Source organism: Saimiri boliviensis, chromosome 16, assembly GCF_048565385.1.
Source record: "Saimiri boliviensis isolate mSaiBol1 chromosome 16, mSaiBol1.pri, whole genome shotgun sequence".
NCBI lineage: Eukaryota > Metazoa > Chordata > Mammalia > Primates > Cebidae > Saimiri > Saimiri boliviensis.
Genome location: NC_133464.1, coordinates 67848217 through 67866560, shown reverse-complemented (window position 1 = coordinate 67866560; position 18344 = coordinate 67848217). Strand labels below are relative to the sequence as shown.

At 36.1% G+C, this 18344-nt stretch overlaps 1 protein-coding gene across 4 annotated transcripts in view; it reads right to left on the bottom strand.

Annotated features, from left to right (window-relative positions):
* Positions 1-18344, bottom strand: part of VWA8 (von Willebrand factor A domain containing 8) — a 372198-nt gene that overhangs the window by 169297 nt on the left and 184557 nt on the right. For all 4 annotated transcript variants that reach the window (XM_003934387.4, XM_074387788.1, XM_074387787.1 and 1 more), the window contains one exon: positions 7844-7920. In XM_003934387.4, the coding sequence (XP_003934436.2) occupies positions 7844-7920 (77 nt within the window). The remainder of the gene's footprint in view (positions 1-7843; positions 7921-18344) is intronic.

Sequence of the window (18344 nt, the reverse complement as noted above, 5' to 3'; positions counted from 1 at the left end):
CCCAGCTACTCAGGAGGCTGAGGCAGGAGAACAGTTTGAACCCAAGAGGCAGAGGTTGCAGTGAGCTGAGATAGTGCCACTGCACTCCCGCCTTGGTGACAGAATGAGAATTCATCTCAAAAAAAAAAAACCTATTATATATGTAGAATTAACCCTTACTCAATTCTAAAGCAAGCATCAGTGCTACTCAGTAGGCACAGCTGACCATAGGGGAGCTTGACTTGAAGTTTCAGATAAAATTAGCACGTACCAAGTCATTTCAACAAATACTTACTGGACATCCACTGTGAATTAAGAACCATACCAAGTGCCTGCCTCATGATGGGTAGATCAAATACAGGAGTTACTGTTAAATTCCCTTTTCCCCTCACCGTCTGCAAAGTTATAAAGGCTAAAATTAGCCCTGTAAACCTATTTCAATATGTCCCTTCTTTCACTCTCATTGTCAATATGTTTGCTCAGCACCGACAATATGATCTGAATGACTTCCTACTGTTTTCTGTGATTCAAGTCCTGCCTGTTTGTAATGACCATAATGCTGCTTTCTCTCTGCTCCACTTAGAAAACTCCTGCTTATCCCTTAAGACTCAGTTTGAGTGCCCCGTCTCCATATCACCTTCTACCATATCACAGACATGTATTCCAAGAGTTGAGTGCCCCTTCTCAAGGCTCCCACGGCACCTGCACGTGCTCTATCATAGCTTATATACAATAACTGTACCACAAATGTTGATGCATTTTTACCATTGACAAACAAGCTGTACTAGGTCAAGATCGACATCATCATCTATACGTCATCCAGTGCCTAAAACAGACACTGCCAAACAAAACGAATTTAATAGACAGATATTAGGGGAATGAATTAACATATAATGACCAAACCAGGTTTTTGCCCTCAAAAAGTTCCCTGTTTATTTGGAAAGGCATGATTGGGGAAAGGGGAGGGCATGGAAATAAGACATAGAAACTTCTACAGTGCAAACCAATGTTTGATAAGAAAGTTAGTATGTGGTAAGAAACTACTAGTTATTATATTGCCTAAATGTTTAGGTACCTAAAAGTGCCAGGTACTGTGGTTGGCCCACTGCACACATTCTCTCATTTACTTCTCATAGCCACCCTGCAAAGTTATTATTTAAATTCTATAGGCAAGGAAACTAAGACTCAAGGAGTTCAGGGCCCAGAAAGGTTAGTGAAGATTGGATTTGATCTCTAAAACCCATGCCCGTTCTATGACAATGATACCAATTCAATCCTGTGGAGTATCAGAGGAGGGAACAAACAGTTACAGCCAGATGAAGAAAAATCACAAAAGGTTTCATGTAGAAGTAACAGAGGGCCAAACCTTAAGAGTTGGGGGAGAAAGATGCTACATTTTAGATGGAGGAATAAAGAAGGCATGCATACAAATTCAAAACTTGTGAGTAGGATGCTGAATAGTCTGGAGTAAATTGAGAATATCTGCGGAAAGTCTCATTGCAAGAGGGGCTATCCTGGGAGACCTGGGAACTCCCAATCGAAGTACTGCTATTAGAAAAATAATCAATAGGATAGGTCATGTTAACGACTGGATCTGTGCTGTCCTCTTCAATTAAGAAGGACAGCAAATGAAATAAACTCTGGCAGCATATTTTGGAGCCCTAAAATAATTGTGATTTTAATATAGACATGTACCTTTAACCAAGGAGGAAATACAGCTACAGAAGTTAACATATTCAAGTGTCTGCTTAATGTCAAGTTAACATAACATCATAGAAAAACAAGTAAATAGGCCGGGCACAGTGGCTCATGTCTGTAATCCCAGCACTTTGGGAGGCCGGGGTGGGCAGATCACAAGGTCAGGAGATGAAGACCAGCCTGGCCAACATGGTGCAAGCCCGTCTCTACTAAAATACAAAAAATTAGCTGGGCGTGGTGGTGCGTACCTGTCGTCCCAGCTACTCAGAATGCTGAGGCAGGGGAATCGCTTGAACCTGGGAGGCAGAGGATGCCGTGAGCTGACATCATGCCACTGCACTACAGCCTGGGCGACAGAGCAAAACTTTGTCTCAAAAAAAAAAAAAAAAAAGAAAGAAAGAAAGAAAAAAAGAAAAACAAGTAAATAAATTCATTTCACAAATGGTAGCCATATATTCTCTTCTGTTTTACATGTATACTTTCAAAAGTAATTACTTTCATTAGTCTTTTAAATTACCTATATCATATTCTTCAGACATCTTGATTTTAACTAAACACATGAATTACCCACCTTGCGGACTATATGAAATACGATAATCAAAACATAACATGGCCATACTTAAAAGTACACTAGTTGTGTTTTATTTGTGTATGTTTGCTGACAGTTTTACTTACTGAGATTATGTTTTGAATGGCTCTTATAACTAATTGTGTTCAAATGGCATCCATAAACTAAGTGTGACTGATTATTTAGATGCTAACGTCATAAATCCATTGAAAGGAATCTAAAATAAACAAAGACCTTAAGTGGATCATCCACAGTTGAGAGAAGTCTTAAACATTTTTTTATAGAGCCTTTTTAAGGTCTTTTAAACATATGTTTGTCTTAAGGCAATTTTATGAGCTGAAATGTTATAGCAATGTAGCCCTAAAGCTGTATATAAAATGTTATGGCAAATGTAGACCTAAAGCTGCATATAATAAATAAAACTTTCTCCACACTGAAATTAGTGGGAATGTCAGTCTAGTTCGTAAAAAATCTTTAATGTATGTATTTTTTAATTTAAATTTTGTATTTTTGTGGGTATTGACATGGTTTAGCTATGAACCCAGACAAATTTCATCTTGAATTCCCATATGTTGTGAGAAGGACCCAGTGGGAGGTAATTGATCGAGAGCATCTGGCCAAAATGGTGAAACCCCATCTCTACTAAAAACACAGAAAATTAGCTGGGTGTGGTGGTGCATGCCTGTAGTCCCAGCTACTTGGGAGGCTGAGGCAGGAGAATTGCTTGAACCCGGGAGGCAGAGTTTGCAGTGAGCTGAGATTGTGCCAACGTACTTTTCTGGAGTATAAATTTCAATGCCAATTTCAACTTAAGGAAAAAATAGGGTTTTTTCCTTGATTATTTTAAAATATTAAATTTAAATTCATTTGTTTTTGCTATAAATTAATACTATACACTTAAGTACCATCTATATACACATTCATTAAAACTGTCAAATAATAAAATATTTTTAAGGGAACTCTCATTTTACAGTAGGAGGTAAACACTATGCAATCAAAATAAAACAGCACAAATTTTGCTAAGAATGAACTGCAATGCTCATTTATCATCCTTAAATATAAAACACTGGTCTTGCTATATGTCCTGTAGCTCAAAAGTTGGAACTATATGTTAGAAATAGAAATTATTCAAGTGAGAACTAGCAAACTAGTTAAAACTTCTGATTCTTTCATTATATTTCCAACTTTAACCATGTGAGAGAAATTGAACAGTTTAAAGAAGAGGGGGAAAAAAAAGAGAGTGTTTCAGATTCAGGGGAACATGGAAGATTGAAATAATTATAAGTAAGAACAGTATTACAGCTCCCTAAAGGTAGGATTATGTTTCTTATTTCTATATCTCCTGTAACACATGGCCCTACAGTTTTAATATGATAAATATTTAAAAAAATGTTTGAGTTGAAATTCCTATGTTTATAAAATACATCATTTATACAAAAAACCATGAGAAGATATAAAAATAGTGTGGTAAAAATTTGATGAAGCAGGAGTAAAAGAACTAGTATTAGTCTTCTTTTTTAAAAAATAATTACAACCTTTATTTTAGATTTAGGGGGTGCCTGTGCAGGTTTGTTACATGGCTATGTTGTGTGATCCTGAGGTTTAGGGTATTACTGATCCTGCCACTTATGTAATAAACATAGTAACCAACTGTTAATTTTCATTCCTTGCCCCACTTCTTCTCCCCACCCTCTAGCAGTCCCCACTCTCTATTGTTGCCATCTTTATGTCCATGAATACTCAATGTTTAGCTCCCACTTATAAGTGAGAACATGTAAGAACCTGCATTCTTAAAGCACTAAAAGCACTAGAAAAGGCTAGAAATTTTCTAAAATATATAGTTGACCTATACAAAATTTGGGAAATGAAATGATGGCTGACAGAAGAAAGAAACATGGAAAGTTGGGAGTGGGAATGTAGGAACAAGTAATATAACAACGAGAAGAGGGCTTTCTAGGGAACAAATTCTTAACATTTAATGCCTAACATATTGAGAAGAATTATATTTAGCTTAGCCAATTCACGGATCTCACTTTGTAATTAGAGTTTTCTAATACTGGCAGAAATGATAGTAGCAGAAAATCAGAATTAAAAATTTATTGTAAACAACAAAGAAGAATACCCTCTATTTCCAAATAATATAGAATGAACACTATATAACAGAGATATTGAAGATATTGAGGGGGACATTGAGGTCGATGAATATAAGGGGAAGAATTTACTATGACAGAAGTTCATCATCTCATGAGTATGGAACAGATAATCTTCAGTTCCATTTCAAACAGCCATCAGCAAGTTAGAAGTATTGGAAGGAACAATGGTTGTTGACCTTGTTATATGCTATTAACAATAGCAAATTTTAAATTTGCATATATTCTGTTAAATTAACTTATTCCTAAATATATATTTTATACTATTATAAATATCATTTTAAAATTTTTTCTCATTGCTATATATACTAGCATATATATATGGAATACGATTGATTTTTGTACATTTTGCTTGTATCCTATGGCCTTGTTTAACTTGGTTATCAGTTATAATAACATGTAAGAACCATGTTTCACTTGGTTATTAGTTATAATAACAAGTTAATTTTTTATGTTTCTTAATATTTTTGTTATAAACACAACCATGCAATCGTGTCATCTATAAATAACATGTATGCCAGTTATTATGTTTTCTTGCTTTATTGCGCTAGCTGGCACCTCCAGCATAATATGAGTAGTTAATATCCTTGTCTTTTCTCCTAATCACAAGAAAAACCTGTTTTCCATTTTTAAATATGAAGTTAGCTATAGCCTTTTTATAGATGCCTCTTATTTGATTGAGGAAGTTTCCTGATATTTGCAGTTTATGCGACGTTTTATCATGAATGGGTATTGAATTTTCTCAAATGAGTTTTCTGGCAGCAATTGCCACATACGGTTTTTTAATTTATTCTGTAAGTATGTTACATTATTTGATTTTTAAATGTTAAGCTGGCCTTGTATTCCTGAGATAAAACCTCCTTGGTTATGACATATTATCTTTTTTATATATTGTAGAATTTGATTTGTTAACATTTGCTAAAAATTTTTACATCTAGGTTCATAGGAAATTCTAAATTGTAAAAATTTTTTTGTATTATACAGGTCTGCTCATAAAAAACACTCTCAGTTTTTGTCTGAAAATGTCATTATTATGCCTTCTGAAGAATATTTTTGCCAAATATACTAATCTATACTGATTTTTTTTCTTTCAGCACTTCAATTGTATTGTGGTTCGTACTTATTTCTCAGGAGAAGTGAGCAGTCACTTTTATCATTGATCCCCTATAGGTAATATGTCTTTTTTCCTTTGGTAATTTTAAAGATTTTTCTCTTGTTTTTTAGCAATTTGATTATATGCCATGTTGCGTTTTTTTTGTTGTTGTTATTTATTCTGCTTAAGTTCATTTGAGAATTTCCTATCATTATCTCTTCAAATATTTTTCTGTCACATTTTTTTCTCCTCTCTTTTGAGACTACAATTGTGTGTATGTGAAGTTGCTTTCTTAGGGTTATCATTATCATACTGAGAATTTCCCATTATTCCCTCATTATGTTCATTTTCTCCCTTTAAATGTTGGAATATATTCATGGCAAATGTTTTATAGTCCTTGTCTGCTAATTCCATCATTCTGTCATTTTTTTAGTCCATTTCTATTGACCAATTTTCCTGCTTTTTTGTATGTCTAGTAATTTACTATTGAATACTTGGCTCTATGACTGCTATGTTGCTGAGTGTTTGGATTTTGTGGTCTTCCTGGTTGGGTGTTAAGTTTGTTTGGGTGTGAAATGAATTTACTTTTGAATCACCTTGATTTTTTCAAGGTATTCCTATCTCCCCAAATACCCATTTTTTAATTTTCAAAGCCATTTTGTATGAGACTGGGCTTAGTTTTAAAATTTGCAAGGATAGGCTATGGAGAAACTCTTTAGAGGTAGATTAGTCCTACTTCTAAAACATAGAGTTTATAAGACACATATCCTTCTGAATACCATGGGTATTTAATGAAGGCTCCTGGTCATGTAGGAACTCTGGTAGTTGTTCAGCTCAAAGATAGTTGTTCTTTTCCTAGTGTTTGTCAATTTTGTTCAGTTTTATAGCTTTTACTGTGGTACGGCCAATCTGGTACCACTATCCTATTATAGTTACAGGTATATTTTCACCGTATCTCGGCTTTCCCTGAGTCCTTTCCTCTTTCTCCTTTGACCCACTAACTCTGCCTTTATTCTCCTACAATTCTCTCTCAAGAACTGATAATCACTTAGTGAAAAGACCCAAACCAGAAACTGAAACTAATTTTTATAACTCAATTCACTGTTCTTTCCATTATACTGTATAGTTATTATTATATAGTTATATATACATACATACATATATATACACATACATATACACACACACACACACACATACATATACATACATACATACATATAATTTTACCTCCTGGGATTAAAACAATAACACTCTAAGTTAGTTTTAAGTTATTCATTAATTGATATATTTCTTGACTTATCTCTCTATTTTGTTTTTGGTGGATCTGTCATTTATATTTTATTTTTTAAAAATTAGAACAGGCCAGGCGCGGTGGCTCACGCCTGTAATCCCAGCACTTTGGGAGGTCAAGGCGGGTGGATCACGAGGTCAACAGATCGAGACCATCCTGGTCAACATGGTGAAACCCCGCCTCTACTAAAAATACAAAAAATCAGCTGGGCATGGTGGTGCGTGCCTGTAATCCCAGCTACTCAGGAGGCTGAGGCAGGAGAATTGCCTGAACCCAGGAGGCAGAGATTGCAGTGAGCCCAGATTGTGCCATTGCACTCCAGCCTGGGTAACAAGAGCGAAACTCCGTCTCCAAAAAAAAAAAAAAAAAAGAAACTAAAAATTAGAACAGGTTCACTCATAAAGCTAAAAATGACCCAGATTGAGAAAAACTATTTGATTAAAAGCCACTCCTGAACCAGCATTCTAACCACACAAAATTATCTAAAAAGTAACTTTAAGGAAGGCAAGGAGACAACTAATAACATACTTCTTCCAGATTTCTGGGTTCCTTATCTCATACCTGAGATACTCCAACCACACAAAAAATGATCTAACCATACAAAATTATCTAAAAAGTACTTTAAGGAAGGCAAGGAGACAACTAATAATATATTTCTTCCAGATTTCTGGGTTCCTTATCTCATACCTGAGATTCATATAGTTTATGATTTCTTCTTGTGAGCTGTTTTAGCTGCTTGTGAGAAAACAGGCTTAGATCCTACATGTTTTTCTTTTAACTTAAGAGCCTTTATGTTGATGAGATCTGTTCTTAGAATGTAATGTTCATCACTCTTTGTCCACAGAATATCTATTAATTCATGTTTATAAAGCGTTAGTCACTTTCAAAATAAATTTTGCATGGTTTTATTACCTTTAAAGGAGAGAAGAGATAAGAGCAAGAGGAACAGAAATAAAACTGGTTTATAAAATGCATCTTTAGGAAAAGCATTTTTAAATTGCACCATGAGGGAAACAAATGATTAACTGAGATTTTAGAGGTTGTGGGTCTAATAGTCTTACCTGTGTAGCTGAATGTATTCTCGGGGTCTGTTGAGCAGGTGAAGGAATCTGTCAACAATCTTGTTTTTTCCTACACCCTGTAATTATACAGAAAACATTAAATGAAAAGAGGCTATTGTCTGGGGATCAGCTTATGCCAAACTAGAAGAATCTTTTACCAAAACCTGCTTTCTCACATTTTTACTGTTTTAGTTTATTGCTCATGAAAACCAAACTGGCAAACATATATGGAATATCTCCTATGACATAAGGGTTTAATAAATTTATTTCTAAACATACTAGTTCTAAGCCATTCTTATTTAAAAGGATCAATAAATTAACCTCCTACATATTGATTTTTCTGTTCTGTAAATTTACACCGAAGTCTAAGTATCACAGCAGATGCCTCTAGTATTAACTATTTCAGATTTGAAGAATTTCATCAAAGGTGATCAAGTAAGTATAAAACAATGGTTTTTCTAATCAGCTCTTCAGAACTATGATTTTCAGTCACAGAAAGGTAAAATAATACTGTACTTTTTCTATTCTAATCAAACACTCATTTCTTCTCCTTGTATCCCACTTTCCAGTCCTTTAAAACTTTGGAAACCTAAACTTATAACCAAGGTGTATTAATAAAACTCAACTACATGTGCTCTTCCTAGAAATGCCCTCATTTCCTTACCACTTACTGGTGCTGAGACTTGCTATCCTTTTGTAGAAGACAGACTGTTAAAAATGGAATCCACCCCCATGCTATTTCCTTATTTCGAAGTTTTCACTTAGAGGTAGAATACAATTAATGGGGTGTAAACCTTTTAACAAATAGGTTGTGTGGAAAGAGTTATAGTTTAAAAGCTGACTTCATATCATATATGCTAGCAAAAATAACTCTTACTGATTCTTATATAGGTTGAGCATCACTAATCCAAAAATCTGAAACCCAAATGCTCCAACTTCTGAAACTTTTTGAGTACCAACAAGATGCTCAAAGTTTTTGCTCAATAGAAATGCTCCTTGGAGCACTTCAGATTTTGGATTTTCAGATTAGGGATGCTCAACTGGTATGTACATGCAAATATTCCAAAATGTGAAATGATTCTGGCCCCAAGCATTTTAGATAAGGAACACAACCTATACTGTGTCAGGCTCTATGGTAAGTATTTTCATGTGTTATTTCATTTAATTATCACAACAGTCCCATGAGGTAGGTATTATAATTATTTCAACCTCACAAATCAAGAAACCAAGGCTCAGAGGTAAGCATGGTGCACACAGTCACACAGAGGTAATGATAGTGAAACCAGGACTCAAAACCAGGTCTATATAATTCTGATGTTCATAATTATAGTTCCTGCATTATGGAATATATTTCTTTCAGTTTGAAATTGATTTTGGTAATCTGGGCCTTAAGTTATCTCCTCCCTCACTTCTAAGTCCATCCTGAAGAAATAATTAGGCAGACTGGGGCAATGCATGGGATACAGCAACAATAGCAGAAGCCCAATAAGGAAGCAGGCACTTTAACTGGTATTTTTACTACATACTCAAACATCTTGTGAAGAAAAGCATTCTACAAGCATCAAGGATAGAAATTCAAATCAACTGAATGGGTATTTATTGAGTGCTACAGGGGGTAGAAACCATGTCTGTTTTGCTTATCACTATGTCCCCAGAGCTCAGTGCAGTGCCTGAGAGTGCAACCAATAAATATTTGTCAAGTGAATAAATGAATATAGGGAGTTTTGAAAGTACTGGAAAATAAGTGAGGATTCTGGTGAAATATTATTGGTTACCATGTTTATAAGGATGATGAAATTATGGACTTATAAAACTAGAACAGGCCCGGCATGACTCACACCAGTAATCCCAGAGCTTTGGGTGGCTCGAGTGGGAGGATCAGTTGAGCCCAGAGTTTGAGATCAGCCTGGGCAACATAGTGAGACCATATCTCTACAAAAAAAAAAAAAAAATTAGCCAGGCATAGTGGCACATGCCTGTAGACCTAAGCTACTTAGGAAGCTGAGGTGGAAGGATCTCTTGAGCCTAGGAATATGAGGCTGCAGTGAGCTATGATTACACCACTACACTACAGCCTAGTGATATAGCAAGACTCCACCTCTAAAATAAATAAATAAATTAGGTGAGATAAGTTTTAAAAGTGATTTGATTTATTTCACCTGCAAAAGACTCAAGGTTACCGGAGCCCAATGTCAAACTGACAAATTCACTAAAGTTAGAACAATGTATCATTTCATCTTCTAGGAATCTTTTCAGTATGTAATTGGATTTTACCCAAAATAGTTTCAAGCCTAGCACAGAAACACAGGAGAAAAATCACATTTGCACATTTGTATGTAAATTACAACTGATATGTAAACTTTAGATGGCATGTGACCATAAATATAAATTTTTAAATAGGTAAGTTCAGATGAGTAAAATGTCTGTTTTAGTATTTCAGTTCTGTTAAATTCAGCAATCTTAAAGAAAAGCAGACATCATGAATACATTACAGTATTGGAAATACAAAAGATTTCCTGGAAGAAATGTCACGAAAATTTGCTATCAGGGAGTTCCTCCTTTCTCCTCACCTCTATAGTTATTAAATAGCTATACTTATTCAAATTCCTCCTGAGCAAAACACGATTTAGGAGTTACGAGTTCCATAAATGTAGGATGAGATGTGGAATCCCAGCTGCCAGTAAGGAGCTCTTTTGCTGTGTCTCTTTAAATGTTGGAGTCTCCAGAACTCCAACCTCAGCTGTCTTGCTCTCTGGGAAATATCACCCACTCCTGTGACCTCAGTCACCACCTACAGTGCACACTTCTTTCCTAAGCTTCATTCAATATGCCCTATTCTTAACTGTCAACGGAACTTCCATAACAGATGCTCACAATGAACTTATTATCCTTCTACCCAAATCTACTTTTTTCTCTTTCAACACCCATATAACAGTATTGCCATGTACTCAGCTTCTCAATAAAAGAATGCTAGAATATTTTTGATGGCTCAATTTTTTTCCCCTCTGACCTCATTCAAAATGTCACTAGGTTCTTTGCAGTCCCTATCTGCAAAGTTTTTAGTTTTACTCTTGCCCTCCATTCCTTCTGTTTCCTTCGTTCCTCTTTCCCTTCTGACATTTTCTCCCTCCCTCCCTCCCTTCTTTTCTCCTTCTCTCACTTCCTTGCTTAACTCATCAATTATTTGAGCACCTAGTATTATAGCACTGTCCTAGCTGAGCTGGATATAATGGTAAAGACAACAGCTACAGCCTCTCGCCCTATTCACAGCTTACAGTCTAGTAGGGAACACAGACAAGACATATATAGATACAGTGTCATATTATAATCCAGAATCCTTAACAAGTTAACCTAAGGGCTCAGGAAGGCCGACTGCACAGTTATATTTAAATTGAGATATCAAGGAATTAAAGAGGTACAGGGAAAGAGGAGAAAGGGGAGTGTTACAGGTAGAGAGTACAGTATGTGTCAAGCCTGGAGCAGTTATCTGGAGAGCCGGACAGGTCTGCAAGAAGTCAGAAGCCAGAGAAAAGCAAGGAAGGGAGTGGTACGAAACCAGGCTACAAAGGTAGGTAGGGTTTAAGTCTGGCAAAGCCCTGGAAGCCACTTAAAAGAGTTAGAACTGTTTCCTCAAAGCACCAAGAAGCCACTGTAGTAAAGGAATAATAGGATCAGATTTTCAGTTTTAGAAAATTGCTCTCATGGAATGGTATGGTGGAGTCTGGTAGACACCAGAAGAGAAAGCAAAGGAAAGCAGTTTGAAACTCTTTTGAAAGGAGGAGATGATGGTAAATTACAGGATAGAGATAAATGAACAGATTTAAGAGATATTTACGAAAAGGAACCCACAGGACTTACTGAGGGCCTGGAGGTAAGGATGAGGAGATAAAGGATGAAATCAAAGGTTTTCTGTATTGGGCAATAGAGTTGCAGGTCATGGAAGAAACAGGGGAGGAGAACTGAATTAGCTGGGTCGGGGAGGGAAGTCTAGTTATAAAAGGCAGTTTAATTTTGGATATGTTTACTTTGAAGTGTCTGCTTCCCATATCTGTTCCTTCCTCTCCAATTCACTGTCTCAGCACAAGGGTAGATCATCCCCTCCCCAGACTCCTGATAAAGGCCTAATTTGGTTTGGTTTGCCACCTCCAGATTTACAAGAAGATGATCCCTAATTTGCTATTTTTCTAAAACAGAGATCTCATCAAGTTGCTTCCTACTTCATTTTAAGAAGCTCTGATAATTCCTTTGAGGAAATGCTGAAGGCATCATCTAGGAAAGAATTTCTGTAAATATCTTGAGCAAAATGAAACAGTTATAATGACTTGTTCCTTCTAATCATAGTTTTTGCCTAGAATAGAAAATCCTCAGGATTATTTTAATTGAATAAATACATAAATAGTGTCTTATTTTTCCATTATAAAGTTACACATGCTCATTTTTTTCACTGGGAAACTTAAAAAACAATAATCATCCAATGTGCAGCTGCTTTAAAAATCTGCTAACATTTTCATTTTGTTCCTATACATATTTATCTTTACTTACTAGTAAAAATTCTATTAATATATATGCAATTTGTATCCTTTAGTAAAAATCAATGTGAAATAAATTTTTATATTATTAACCCTTATTGAGAATAATATTTAGTAAGTGAAAATTTGAAATGGGAGAAGAAACCTATGGAATGAGAGATCCTAAAAAAAATACAAATTATCTCATGAGAATGATGCTAACATTTATCATTACTGTTCTGCTGAACTGTGCTCTTCATGGCAATGTACTAGACAGAAGGATTTTCGCAGAAGCAGGAGTTAGGTAGCTCTTTCACTAGAGGGTTAGAAGTAGGAACTATGTGAAGCCCCACAGACAGGAATCAAATCAAGGAGAGGAAATAAACATGCTTCCAGTTTCTGAAAGAGAAAAGCTCAGGGACTATGACTTTAAGAACTCTGTTTCCATGTAGTTGTGCGGTTTTGAGTGAGTTTCTTAATTCTGAGTTCTAATTTGATTGCACTGTGGTCTGAGAGACTGGTTGTTATGATTTCCGTTGTTTTACATTTGCTGAGGAATGATTTACTTCCAATTATGTGTTCAATTTTAGAGTAAATGTAATGTGGTGCTGAGAAGAATGTATATTCTGAGGATTTGAGGTGGACAGTTCTGTTGATATCTATTAGGTCTGCTTGATCCAGATCTGTGTTCAAGTCCTGGATATCCTTGTTAATTTTCTGTCTCATTGATCTGTCTAATATTGACAGTGGAGTGTTAAAGTCTCTCGCTATTATTGTGTGGGAGTCTAAGTATCTTTGTAGGGCAAGAACTTGCTTTATGTATCTGAGGGCTCCTGTATTGGGTGCATAAACGTTTAGGATAGTTAGCTCTTCTTGTTGCATTGATCTTTTACAATTATGTAATGCCCTTCTTTGTCTCTTTTGATCTTTGTTAAAGTCCATTTTGTCAGAGACTAGGATTGCAACCCCTGCTTTTTTTTGCTCTCCATTTGTTTGGTAAATCTTCCTCCATCCCTTTATTTTGAGTCTATGTGTGTCTTTGCACGTGAGATGGGTATTCTGAATACAGCATACCAATAGGTCTTGACTTTTTATCCAATTTGCCAGTCTGTGTCTTTTGGTTGGGCCATTTAGGCTGTTTATATTTAAGGTTAATATTGTTAAGTGTGAATTTGATCCTGCCATTTTGATACTAGCTAGTTGTTTGCCCATTAGTTGACACAGTTTCTTCATTGTGTCAATGGTCTTTAAAATTTGGTATGCTTTTGCAATGGCTGGTACAGACACTTTTCAAAAGAAGACATGTATGCGGCCAATGAACATATGAAAAAAATGCTCATCATCACTGGTCATTAGCGAAATGCAAATCAAAACCATATTGAGATACTATCTTATGCCAGTTAGAAAGGCGATCATTAAAAAATCTGAGGACAACAGATGCTATAGAGGATGTGGAGAAATAGGAACACTTTTACACTGTTGGTGGGAGTGTAAATTAGTTCTACCATTGTGTAAGACAGTGTGGTGATTCCTCGAGGATCTAGAAATAGAAAAACCATTTGACCCAGCAATCTTACTATTGGGTATATATCCAAAGGATTATAAATCATTTTATTATAAAGACACATGCACATGTATGTTCAATTAGGCAGTTTACCACAGCAAAGACTTGGAACCAACCCAAATGCCCATCAGTGACAGACTGGATAAAGCAAATGTGGCACATATATACCATGGAATACTAGGCAGCCATAAAAAAGGATGAGATCATGTCCTTTGCAGGGACAGGGATGAATCTGGAAACCATCATTCTCAGCAAACAGACATAAGAACAGAAAACCAAACACTGCACGTTCTTAATCATAGGTGGGTGTTGGACAATGAGAACACACGGACACAGGGAGGGGAACATCACACACTGGGGTCATTGGTGGGTGTCGGGCTAGGGAAGGGATAGCGAGGGGTAGGGAGATTGGGGAGGGATAACACTGGGAGAAATACCTAACGTAGGTGATTGGGGGATGGAGGCAGCAAACCACCCTGGCATGTGTACACCTATGTAACAATCTTGCAAGATCTGCACATGTGTCCCAGAACTTAAAGTATAATAATAATAAAAAAGAAATAGAAAAACCTCTAAAATTAAAAAAAGAAAAAAAAAACTCTGATGGATTCTGGGACTCATAACTTCCTCAGCTTTACTATTTGTTACCTTGTTTCCTCAGAGAGATTAGCAGTAAAATTCCTTACAGAAAAGGGGCTTTGGTGCTTTTCTTTCTGGACAAGACAAAAATACAGAACGTAGGAAATTCTATCCATGTTCTGTCAAAGGAGGAGAGAGAGAAAGAAATGGAGTAGGAGAAAGGGGCTAAAAAGGAACGAAGAGACAAAGAGAAAATTAGTCTAGGAATGGGATCTGGACTAAATGTTGGGACTTCAATGCTGAAGGATTTGTGACAGCACTTGAAGGATCCCTGCAACAGCAGCTAAACTTGCAAGCATGCTCATCAGCCCTCTGTGAGTCTCACTCAAACAAGTTCCTTCAGCCACTGTCTCCTGAACAATTACCTTTCCACTTCCATATCTTTGCTTATGTGATTTCTTTTGACTACAATAGCTCATCTTTTCGCATCTGTCTGTCATCTTCCATTCCCCCATTTAGGCTTCTTATGAAATGTTCCAACTCTTCTGAAGCTTTGCCTATCTGTCCCATTGTTTTCTCTCTTTTAACTCTCAGCACCAGAATGATTTCCTCCTTTGGGTTCCTAAACCACTCTCTTTCACTAACGTACTCTAGCAATGTGACAGGTCCTTGGCAGGTAGATATGCTTGCTCCTTGAGGCCAAAATCATCCCCTATTCAGGTCTCTTAATGCCACGGAGTCAAAGATCAGTCAGTTCCCTGCATGTTTTCTAAGGTTCAGAAGGGAGAACAGTGAGGAAGCAAATCCTGATCTTGTCTTCAACAATTTTAAAAAATGGACCCCTGCCTATGTTCAGCTTTCTTACATGTTCACTGAAACCTGTCTACTGTGGGCCTTAGTTCCCTCCGATTTTTAAATAATTTTCATAAAGTTAGTTCAGCTTGTATAATAGTTAGAAATGTTCTTTGCATAGGGTGCTTATTTCCTTGTTAGAAAAGTGACCACATAGGCCGGGCACTGTGGCTCATGTCTGCAATCCCAGCACTTTGGGAGGCTGAGGCAGGCAGATCACTCGGGGTCAGGAGTTCAAGACCAGCCTGACCAACATGGAGAAAGCTGGTACCTACTAAAAATAAAAAATTAGCCAGGCATGGTGGTATATGCCTGTAATCCCAGCTACTCAGAGGCTGAGGCGGGAGAATCACTTGAACCCAGGAGGTGGAGGTTGCAATGAGCTGAGATTGAGCCATTGCACTCCAGCCTGGGCAACAAGAAAGAAACTCTGTCAGAAATAAAAAAAAAAAAAAGAAAAGAAAAGAAAAGAAAAGTTATCACATGAATGTCATTAACAAATACCAATTATAGTAAAAAGAAACAAAATAAACTAATATCATAGCAAATCCAGAGAAATAAATTTTAACTGCTTTACAAAAATCCTATCAAATGTTGAACCTTCTAATTCTTTGCTTAAATGCCTTAAAATACACTATTTTTTAAGGATTTTGAAGACTTGACTGTAATCTTTGCTATCCCTGTCAAGTGGGAATTTTTAATACCACCTGAGCCTAGACTGCTCATCTGAACAGAGAGGGCTGAGACAACCTAATCTCCAAACACTATTTTACAATGATATTCTTTCGTCTTATAACAAAGTGAGAGATCATTGCTAATGATCATTGGAAATTTCTTATTTACAAAATTCTCTCAATACATATACATTACTTTAGTAATCAGAAAAAATTATTAAAACTGAATAATAAATAATCCTAAATAGTCATACAAATGGGTTCCAGTAGTCAGAAGTCAGATGAGAAAACATACATTTCAATTACATTACTAGTTTGCATGGCTCTAAAACATAATCCTTATAAAGCTCCCTAACAAAGTCATAACCTCCTTTTCACATGAAAATAATAAAATCTACACCCCTGTATTTTCCCTTTGAAATACTGTGTTGCTATAAATGGCAAAGATATACTTTTGGGTAGTGTGGTCAGTCATCAGGTATAACCAAAGCAGCCATGACAAACACTACAGAGGCAGGGGGTGGGGGGAGATCAAGGGAATCACAAACAAATTCAGACTCAAAATAAATGCAAGAAAAAATATTCACTAAGAAACAATGGAGAGACAAACTAAATTGGCAGAAAGAATGTGGCAGAATGCCAAAGAATTTCCACACTGTAATTCAGGCAACTTCATGAACTAAGGGGTTTGAGAAGGAACAAAAAATAATTTAAAATAAAAATGAGTGTCACTGCATTTGATGAAACCAAGTATTTCATAGCCTCGGGATCCCCAGGCTACTAGAGTTATTAGATACTATGTTATCAAATTCCCTGCTGCCACTTCCAGCTGGGGACACAGGCAAGAAAATTTCTGGACAAACTGTTCAGTGCCTCTACAGATATTAAACAATTATGCTGTCATAGCAACATGGTATATTTCTGATAGTGCACAGTAGCAATCTGCCAGGGCTTAGTTCAAATTATTAATGAGCAAAATTCACACATTCTTTAATTTTAGCAATAAAATACTCACAGTATCTCAATATCAAATAATTCAACATTTACTAAACCTCTACCAGGAGAAAAATAGAATCTCTGATCACAGTAGGTTTGAAATTAATAGACAGAATGAGATAAAAAGAATTATATAGTTAAAATGTTCATAGAGTCTTGCTTAGTAGGCATTAAATATGTTTATTAATTTTCAGAGTGTATAAAAGAGTTTAAAAATCAAATGCTATGAAAACTCAGAAGAATGAATCATTTCTTACCTGGAAAAAATAGATATGGCATAATTTCATTGTATAAATTAATCATGAAATTAAATTGGCCTAGTAAAATTTACTTTTATAATATTTTCTCAATGAAATTTCATTAATATTAGTATAATTCTGAATAAAATGCTTATATACATAAAAATGGGTCTATACCTCTCAGGAAAAAAAAATGACAGGAGAATACATCTTTCCTCTTTCAAAGAGACTTAGTAGGCACATCAACTAAATCCAATGGCCACGCTTTGTTTTGATGCTGATTAGAACAAATCAGTTATAAAACAGTATCTTTTTTTTTTTGAGACAGAATCTTGTTCTATTGCCCAGGTTGTAATGTAGTGGCCTAATCTTGGCTCACTGCAACCTGCACCTCCTGGGGTCAGGTGATCCTCCTACTTCAGCCTCCCAAGTGGTTGGGACTACAGGTGCACGCCACCATGCCCAGATAATTAATTTTTGTATTTTCTGTAGAGACAGGATTTTACTATATTGCCCAGGCTGGTCTGGAACTTCTGAGATCAAGGCATCTGCCTACCTCGGCCTCCCAAAGTGCTGAAATTGCAGGTGTGAGCCATTATACTCAGTCAAACATAATACTTTCAAGTTAACTGGGGAAAACTGAAAACAGAGCATCAGGTTGTATGAAGGGATTGTTAATTTGTCAGGTGTAATAATAAAAGTGTGTCATATTAGAGGTAAATGGTGAAATATCTATAAGAAAAACAAAATGCAAAAGAATAATATATTAAAAGATGACATACAAAAAAGTGTTGGAGAATAGATAAAGCAACCTCTGGCAGGTTCAAATGTTTCTCCCACCTCAGCTTCCCAAGTAACGGGGATTACAGGCTTGTACCACCACATCTGGCTAATTTTTGTATTTTTAGTAGATACAGGGTTTCATCATGTTGGCCAGGCTGTTCTCAAACGCCCGACCTCCGGTGATCTGCCCACCTGGGCCTCCCAAAGTGCTGGGATTACAGGTGTGAGCCCCAAATCCAGCCTAAAAAATAATTCTTATGTAAGGGTACTTGAACATTTCAGAACACCATATTCCTAAAATATGTT